Source organism: Tasmannia lanceolata, unplaced genomic scaffold (assembly GCF_043159265.1).
Source record: "Tasmannia lanceolata isolate RefF3 unplaced genomic scaffold, GAP_Taslan_0.1 ptg000037l, whole genome shotgun sequence".
Taxonomy (NCBI): domain Eukaryota; kingdom Viridiplantae; phylum Streptophyta; class Magnoliopsida; order Canellales; family Winteraceae; genus Tasmannia; species Tasmannia lanceolata.
The window spans coordinates 31,490,635-31,500,670 of NW_027518714.1; the positions used below are offsets into that span (position 1 = coordinate 31,490,635).

The window sequence follows — 10,036 nt, forward strand, 5'->3', positions numbered from 1 at the left end:
TAAAAAAGAAATTTACCATTGTAATTTGCTCCAAATTTACAAAAATGGTAATGGCACTTTTCTCTATTAGAGATATGAGTATTTTTTTATTGAATATAATGAAAAGAGGCTCAGTTTCACATAATCACTACAACTTTCACCTTTGAAGCGATCGAAGCAGTAAGGGTGATCAACGACTCATAGTGATTGGCCCCACCACCGCACCAATTTACAATAATAATAAAAAAATCTGAAATTCAGTTTAACAGCTGTCTTTTTTCATTTATTAAACTAAAAAAGAAGAAAAAAGAAATAAAAAAAGTCAGTGAAAAGTAGGCACCAATACCTCTCATGAGCAGAAAAATAGGGGGCCCTGTGATCTGTCCATGTGGCTGATGTGGCAATATTTTTCAAAAAGTATTGTACAAACCACTCCATAGGATGATCCAAACTGTTACCTTGTTGGGCAATGAAATCCCAAAGGGCAACACACAAGAGGGGGTGAATTGGGTGTTTTAAAACATTTTATTCAAAAGTTAGGGCTTATGAAATTAACCAAGTTAGTTCTAACCCTTGTTCAAGATTATATTCAAATAGAAAATGGAACGAGATTACCAGTCACACCACAAGAGAGACGAGAGGGAGCAAGGAGACTACACGGTAATTTTATAGTGGTTCGGTCACAACTTGACCTACTCCACTACCCAAGTACTTGGTCTTTCCTTAGGATTTTCTCCACTACGGTGAGACTCATCAACACCGCCTCACAAAGCGTTTACAAATGATCACCTCCTCCACAAGGGGGTACACCCTTGTTTACAATCAGCCTCCGAGGATGTTCTTCTTCGTTGCACCACCGCCTTGAAGAAATAAACTCCTCTTCACAACTCCAAATACAATAAAGGAAAGAAAATAGGGAATGAAAACTCTCAAGCTCATACAATCTCCAAATGATTGAAACTAAATGCTCTTGGAGACCATCTTTACAAGAAATGAATGCAAGTTTAAATGCTCAAGAGGTTTGAAGAAGAATCCTTTTGATTTTAAAGGAGAAAGTTCTAGGGTTTTAAAGATACTATCTCAAAAGGTGTGAATGAAGGTCTTTTGTGGTCTATAAATAGCCCTAGTTCATTTGGGACCGTTCAAGGGTAAAACTGTAATAAACTGAGTAGGTATACCTACCCTGCGCAGGCCCTAACGGCTCTTTTGCCCAACCGGCGCGGTCGACCGAGCCACCGCAGTCACCCGCCCTTATCGGGCGCCCTTTTTTATTTTTAAAATTCAAATCGCCGCGGTCGCCCGCCGAGGGCTACCTGTCCGATAAAAAAAATTGGTTCAAAAACCTTTAGCGGTTGACCGGACCATGGCGGTCGTCCGCCAAGACCTTCCTGGATGTTTTCTGGCTTTCCAGAAAACCAATCCGCGGTCGACCGGCCCGCTTAATTTCGGAGGTTACTGGATTTCCAGTTAACCTTCTGCGGTCGCCCGACCGAGCCCGGTCGACCGGCCCTGTATTAAAAACTTGATTTTAAATATTTTGATTGAGAGACTTGGGGCCATGGTCTTTGGGCTTCACTCATGTGTTTTTAAATGCTTTAATACACTAAGAAAAATGATTTTAAAGATGATTTGAAAACATTAAAATATGCAAACACTAAATGCTAAGACGACTCCAATGCATTCTAGATTATATGAACCTTGAGTCTTCTTGATCTTCAATCTTCTTGGGCGCTTGCATGAGCTTCTCCTTATCTTGAGATAGTCTTTAACCTTGTCCTTGCACTTTTCGTTCTCTTGAATCTTCGATCGACCATATGGCTTGAAGGATGACCACCAAGACTTGACTTTCTCCAAGACTAGCCCGGCTCTTCTTGCTTCAAGTGTTGATATGAACATAACCTGTCTAAATCACAACACTAAAGAAGCCATTAGCAAACAACCATCAATTTGGGTTTGTTAATCATCAAAACAAGAGAGGGATGTACCCTTAGGCTTACAAGTCACAACGTAAATAGGCTAAAAAATTCATTTTCATATAGGGTGATCCTAACCTTCGGATCTATGGGGAAAGGAAATGAGCCCATGTGGAACTCCATGAATACTGCCTTCAGCATATAGAATCTATGTTAGACAAAATAAAAAATTTCAACTAAATGATAAGTACCATGTTTTGTTATATGTATAGTACAAAGATTGTGTTTTGAACTTCATGTCTCATGCAAGTATTGGCTTACTTGAAAATTGACACACCTTGATTGGTGATCCTAGCCTCTTGATCGCATGGGATCGGGACCTTATGGATGGAATTATGATGGTGTGGTTCATCCATAGCGGGCACTGTATATTGGCAGCCCAGATCAGTACATAGTGATTAAATGTAAAAGAAAGTAAAAATCAAAATTATAAATCCTCTGTAAAATAGAGTGAGAATGAGATCATGAAAATAAAAAAAGGAGAGGGCCGGAATCATGTCCGTGCACTAATTCTTAGAAATCACTTGTGCATTACTTAAATCCAAAATCCAAAAGAAAACAAAGTTACCCCGGTTTGGGCTACTGTGTATTGTTTTATGCCAATATTTCCACCATTAATAACCATCAAGTGCTATTCCATTCCCACAACCTTTGATTTTCAATGTATACTGGGAGTTCCTATCTTCTAGCGATCATTGTGATAGTAGGAAACATGGAGTGGTGGAGAAATCGAAGAGGCATTTTAGTGGTATATTGTGAAGATAAGTGCAGAGGTGAATTATAAACGTTAGGGAATTTGAGGGTGATTGCAGATAATTGGAAAGGAATTTGCAGAAGGAAGGGTGATTGGAGATAATTGGAAAGGAATCTGCACGAAGATATTAATTGCTGATTTTAAAGGATATTCCAGTATTGAGGAGGTTAATCGAAGAGGAGTCATTTTTGTGATATCAAACATTATAAAAGGGGAGAAAACGTATATTAATTACTGATTTTTAAGGGAGAGATATTTTAGGAGGGATAGTGGAGATATTTCCTCATTGAGCAGTGGAGAGAGAATGAGAGATTTTAGGAATATCTTAATTTCCTAATTTAATTGCTGATTTTATGTGACTTTTTATGGGGGAAATGATATTTTCCTCCTTGGACGTTTTCCGTGACACGTTGGATTGAGGCCGGATGGGGGGGACTGTTCACGTCAGCGTGAACAGTGAAACCCCCATCCTGCTATTTATAATAGATTTACCTTCAATAAGAAACAACCGTCACTTGCCTAAGTTCCACTTGTTCTAAATTCATTAAAGAGACAGATATGTTACAAGCACATCCGATATATAATAGGGATATGATATATTCTCACCCTTTCTATCAAGGGACAAATGTAAAAGAGCAGTTAATACACTAGGGGGGCTTTCCCAGTGAAAAACGGATCGAATATATCTGGGCTCTAGGAAGACGATTAAAAAAGAAAAGACGAGTTATTGCAATTATCAAACAAAGTAGTGCCAATGCCAATATATAATAGGGATAATATAATATATATTATGAAATGATATCTGTGCGAAAGTGTTATGATAAACATGTGCTCAACTTGCCTGTCGTGTAGTATTTAAAGGGATGTCAGAGGATATTACGGTTCTCAAAAAGCTCTTAAAGCCCTTTAAGTATTGCACGACAGACAAGTGGAGCCCATGTTTATCAAAACACTTCGGCGCAGATATCAATTCCCAGTATATAATATGGGATTATCTAAGGACCATTGCAGAAGGCATTTAGCGGATGGTACCAGCAAATCCCCAACGGATAGGGTGGGGGCCACTATTTTACTCATCATGTTATGATGAGGTGGGGCCTATTATTTTACACTCAATGCTTAGGGGTGTAAACGGATCGAATTCGAATCGGATATGGCTATATCCGAATTCGATTACAGTATACACTATCCGAATTCGGATTCGGATTCGAATTTTACGAATATTTAATATCTATTACCGAATTCGTATCCGTCGGATATTGTTCGAATTCGGATATTATCAGTATACGTTTATCCGGTAAATTCGAATATTTTATTGCAGCACTTTATCTTTCTTCTCCTTCTTACTCATCGAATAAATTTTCCAAACCCTAAAACCAGACCTCTACCTTCTCTTCACAAAATTAACTCTCAAACTCTAAAATATGTGAGATCATCTTCTTCCTTTTAAAACAAAGGCAGAGAGAGAGAGAGGCGGTGGGGATGGATGATGGTGTTGGTAGTTGTCTTTGGGTTTTTTCTTCTTCTTTTTTATGTATATGATGGAATGGGTTTTGGCTATTTTGAACAGGGGAAGTGGAGTGCTGATGGTGGAAGATGAAGAGAAATGGGGATGGAGATGGGATTGGGTTAGAGATGGAGGTGATGGAGGTGGCTGTGAGAAGGTGGAGAGGGGCGGTGGTGGATTTTGGTGGGGTTGGAGGCACCAAGGAATGCCGAAGATGGTGTCTCAAACTCCTCCTTTCTCCTCTCTCTTGCTTCTCCTTGCAAACCTTAGAAGTCCCCTCTTTTAATTGCATTTTAGTTTTTTATATAACCCTATCTTAAAAAATTGATTTGAGCCGTCTATTTACCATCAATGACTATGGCCTTTTTGCTCTAGAATTCTCTAAAAACTATGACATCTTCTTTCAATCACCATCATCTATTTGTCACTTTCATCCTACAGCCCACATTTGTTGTTTCATAAAGAAGCCATGTCAAACTCTAAGAATGCCCTTAAAATGAGAGATTACTTCATTTCCTACCCAAAACACTTTCTGTTTTTTGTGTTTTTATAAAAAGAAAATTCAGTTTTCTTTTAGAAACAAAAGATAGTGTGTCATTACTAAAAATAAAGAGAGAACATTTCCTACACACTTGTGTAGGTAAGTTACCTACACACTAGCTTAAAATACAGTGGGGGCCCACATTGTTTGGGTGATCCAAACAATTCATTTGAATGGTCCTCACATAGATAGGGTGTCCACAAAAAATCAGATCCATAGGATCATCCCAACCCTACGATTTGTGGAGGTAAAATTGACGTGTATAAACCTTCACAAATTAGTCCATTTTTTGCCTCCATAGTTTGAATGGTTAGGATGATCCTATGGATCTGATTTTTTGTGGACACCCTATATATGTGAGGATCATTCAAATGAATTGTTTAGATCACCCAAACAATGTGGGCCCCCACTGTATTTTAAGCTAGTGTGTAGGTAACTTACCTACACAAGTGTGTAGGAAATGTTCTCTCAAAAATAAATATTAATGATATTATTAATAATAAATAAAAAGGATTTACTTCTTGGATTCGGATGTTAAACGGATTGGATATACCATTTACCAGATTCGCATCTGCTAAGAGCCGGATATCTCATAAACGGATTCGGATAATATCTGCTTGAAACGGATCCGGATAATATTCGCTTTAAAAGGATTCGGATGCGGACGGTAATCGAATTTTCGAATAACCATTTACACCCATTGATTCGGATGCGGACGGTAATCGAATTTTCGAATAACCATTTACACCCCTATCAATGCTCCAGTGACCACCCATTTCTCAGTGGAAGACAGTACACATGAACTCTACTTCTTTGACCACCAAGCCGACGAAATTGACTCTCCACGCTTTAAAGACGATCATCCCATCTTCGTTCCAACATATACAGAAACACAAAATGACTCTCTCTTCTCATCTTCTCCATCTTCTCCTTTTCCTCTCCACTTATTTTTTCTCTCCATGTTTTTCTGCCGGAAAATGCCACCCGGACGACGAATCCGGCCTACTAGCTTTCAAATCCGGCATCACAGAAGACTTCTCCGGCATTCTCTCATCATGGAAACCCGGCACAGACTGTTGCACCTGGTCAGGAATCAACTGCCGAGTCGACAACCGGGTCACTGAATTGAGTGTATCTGGCCAATCAGATAACCCCAAAAGCTTCTTATCTGGCTCCATCTCCCCTTCTCTCTCTAAACTGCAATTATTAGTTGGTATCTACATGGGAAATCTCCTAAATCTCACCGGCACTTTTCCCCAATTTATTTTCCATCTACCCAAACTCTCGTACGTCTATTTAGAAAATAACAAGCTCTCTGGCCCACTCCCACCAAACATCGGACAGTTATCCCAACTCGGGGCCCTCAACTTGGCCGGCAATCGTTTCTCCGGCAAAATCCCACTTTCAATTTCTAACCTCACCCAACTGGGCCAACTCAATCTCGGCCAGAATTATCTCACCGGCGAGATCCCTGCCGGAATACTGAATCTCAACCAACTCACTCTTCTCCGGCTAGACCAAAACAGACTTTCCGGTAAAATCCGCAATTTTTCGTCTTTCTCTCAGCTCTCGGTTTTAGACCTCTCTTACAATCAAATCTCCGGAGAGATTCCGGCCACAATTTCCAGTCTGGCATCTCACCTCCGCTATCTCGAACTGGGTCATAACCTTCTCACTGGAAGCATTCCAGATTTTCTTGGAAATTTTAGAAGTCTCGACACATTAGATCTTTCAGGGAATTATTTTTCTGGGGTTGTGCCAAAAAGCTTTAGTAATCTTACTAAGATATTTAATCTGGACCTATCTCGGAATAATCTCGTGGACCCATTTCCTGAAATGAATGTTAAAGGGATTGAGTCACTCGACCTCTCTTATAACAAATTCCATCTATCAAATATTCCCAAATGGGTCACTACGTCTCCTATTATTTACTCTTTGAAGCTAGCGGGTTGTGGAATTAAGATGAAATTGGACGATTGGAAGCCCTCACAGACGTATTTTTATGACTATATAGATCTCTCGGACAACCAGATTTTTGGCAGTCCAGTGGTATTACTGAACCGAACTGAGCTTTTAAAGGGTTTTTGGTTTTCTGGCAATCAATTGAAGTTTAATGTGACGGATTTGATATTGCCCAAATCACTGAATGATTTGGATTTGTCTAGAAATATGATATTTGGGAAGTTGCCAAGCAGCATTTCGGGGCTTCAGAAGTTGAACGTGAGTTATAATCATTTGTGTGGTCAGATCCCGCCGAACAAGTTCCCGGCCACTGTGTTTGTAGGGAATGATTGCCTTTGCGGTTCGCCACTTCCCCCTTGCCGAAAATAGACATGTTTATGGAGAATTAACTGTTTTCTTGTAATAAAGTGTGGTAGAAAGAGTTGCTTTCGCCGGGAAATGTCAATGCTGGTGTTGTTGTGACTTTGCCTGCAACACTTGTTGTTAGATGGATATGTAGGCCAGCATGAATGATTTTTAATAAATAAGATATTTTGAGTGGAGGGAATGATTTATCATTTCTATACTATTCAAATTAGGGCTGAAACTTGAGCCGGGTTTTACCCGACCTGAAAATAGCCTGGGTTGGGTTCAGGTTTCATGGGTTTCGGGTCGAGCCGGGTTGAGCATTCAAAAGCCCGCATGAATCTCGGGTCGAGCCAGGTTTGAAGGGGCCCGACCCGGCCTGAGCTACATAAGTTATAGTATGTACATTTTTTTCTATTTTAGTTAAAAGTTAAAAGTTAAAACCCACGCACCCACTGTTATTGTATGTGAGTGTAATTTCTGCTTCTATGAGTTGAGTTGATTCAAGTGTTTGATTCAGCATTGTTTGATTGTAATTACAACATTGTTTGATTACAGCATTGTTTGATTCAAGTGTAATGTGAGTGTAATTACATCATTGTTTGATTCAAGTGTAATGTGAGTGTAATTTCTGCTTCTATGAGTTGAGTTGCATTGCCAAACAAGAATTTTCCTTAAAAAATTGCGTCAACGTGAAAAAACCCGACCCGACCCGAGATTTATCATGGGTAGGGCCGGGTTTGGGAATCGTGGGTTTTCCAAAAAAAAACCCGACCCGACCCGACCCGAGATATTTCTCGGGTAGGGTTGGGTTCTCCAAAACCCGACCCGACTTGCAGCCCTAATTCAAATTACCGCATGGAATAAATGAAGTGGAATGGCCATGTTCAACATTGGCACACTAGAATCTACTGATGGCTGGATTATCTTGAAGTATAAATGATTAAATAACACCAACTCTAATATCTTAAGCTTTTGGAGTAATTGGTTGTCTCAGAGGATAAATTTAGGGGAGTGATACCCCCCCTCCCTTTAACAGAAATCGTTAACTTTCCCCTCCCTTTAACAGAAATTGTTAACTTTTATGTGGGGGGGGGGGGCTATCACTGCCCTAAATTTAAAAATAGGCAATTTTTTTGGGTATAAAAAAGGAGATTGTTGCACTCAACTGAGGGCATGTTGCCAACTATTATTTAATGAGGTTCTGTTTTTTTAGGTGGGATGAGAAAAGCAGAAAAAATCCTGAAAATCCCGTTCGTCTACCGACCCGCTATGCCTATTTCCCAATTTTCACCTCGTATTTTGACTAAAAAATGAGATTCTTTGGAGCAACTCCGTTGCTTCCGGAGATTCTCATTAATATGTTTTCGCCCGTTTAATCCAGCGAGGATGAGAAGCATTGCCGAACACTTCCACTGTGTTTTTCAAAATTAGCCTTTCACTTTCTGTGAAGGGCTTGAGTAAAAAATATGTGTCTTTTAAGTGAGACTGGCTTACAAAAAAGTTAAAAGGCTAATTTCTAGGCAACGAGCAACTTACTTGGTCGTGATGGAGGTGAAACAGTCTCTTAGAGAATACCGAAACTTTCCTTCTCTCCACCTCTTTTTTCTACTTGTTAGATGTGGTGTGGGTAAATTGTACTTTTGGGGATCGAAATATATCGTAATGTAATAGTGCTGCAGTAGATGAAATCGCAATTAAAAGAAGCAATAATCCAGTATGCATAGAACTGTAAACAAAACAGAGGAAATGTGTCACTTATCGAGTTGAGGCATGAATCTGCATTTGTTATCTTTGGCAAATCTCACCCCCACTATGACGAATCAACAGTGCAGATGAGCTAAGTGACGTATGCCTCCAGGATAATAAATCAACTCTCACTCTAGGGGTGTCCACTCATGCAGCCCGGATACTTATCGAACTCACTTATCTTTGCCGATTGCCTTATTCAGAAATATTTAGGGGAAGAAAAATGCAAAATACAGATGAAGAGAGACCATAAGAGAGAAAACAGAGAGCCTTTTTCCTTTAAGATCTGTTCTCTGTTATCTCAAAAACTGTTTTAAAGATAACAAAAATAGTACCCATTGATGCACAATTGACGTTTCCAAACAGTCAACTAAATTACATAGAAACCGCATATCAAACGATAAAATGAGATAAACTCCAAATGGTAAAAAGAAATGAAATAACGGCAACATAAATACTTTTCTGCTATAATGTCGACGCAAATGCCATCTTCGCTTTAGCGCTTAAGTAAATGCCTCTTAACGTTGACGATAATTTCCAGATAACGGCAATGTTATTCTTCTATTGACAGTAACGTTAAAAAGGAAAAGGATAAAACAGCAACGTAAATGGTGAAGGTTGATAGACTTTAGAAAATATAAATAAAACGAAGAAAAGAGCTTTGAACTGGGCCGGGCAGTGCGTCTGTGATATAGCCAAAAACCCACCAGGTCCCCTTAGCAACTCGTGCCCTTAGGCCCCCCTTTTTCCTCTTCTCATTAGAGGTGGAAATATATATACCTAATCGTCTCCCATTCTTCCAATGTGGTCTCCACATTACTCCATGAAGAATTGGAGGGAGATCCAAATTTGAGGATGAAAATTTACAAAAGTTTAAAAGAGTAAAAGTTAGCTAGAAAAGACAAAAGACACTAAAAAACAAAAGACCACAATTTGTAATTTTGAATCACAACTGGCTTTTCCGCTAAGAAAAATCAACACTACCGCCGACGTCCCTTGCTCATCAGTGAGACAAGGAAGGATGATTGCCAGCGCCATAAGAGACAGCGGAGATGAAGAAAGCGACTGATCAACACTTCGCAAGCGGGTGTCTGGGTCCACCACCCATCCTTCTTATACGAGAGTGACCGGATGTAGATGGGCACGGCTGACTTATTATTCGGCCCGCATGTTCTCAATAGAGCTGGTTTATAGATGATAATAAGTAGGGCTGCACATGTTTCGGT

At 39.7% G+C, this 10,036-nt stretch overlaps 1 protein-coding gene across 1 annotated transcript; it reads left to right on the forward strand.

The window, feature by feature from the left end:
- Positions 1 to 5,502: 5,502 nt before the first annotated feature.
- LOC143860643 (uncharacterized) lies at positions 5,503 to 7,293 on the forward strand. The gene has a single exon (XM_077371387.1). It carries the CDS (start codon positions 5,553 to 5,555, stop codon positions 7,083 to 7,085), a length of 1,533 nt encoding a protein of 510 aa, XP_077227502.1. The 5' UTR covers positions 5,503 to 5,552; the 3' UTR covers positions 7,086 to 7,293.
- Positions 7,294 to 10,036: the final 2,743 nt, after the last annotated feature.

Excerpts from the sequence above, each read along its gene's own strand:
- LOC143860643 (XM_077371387.1), top strand. The coding sequence starts at position 5,553 with ATGAACTCTACTTCTTTGACCACCAAGCCGACGAAATTGACTCTCCAC.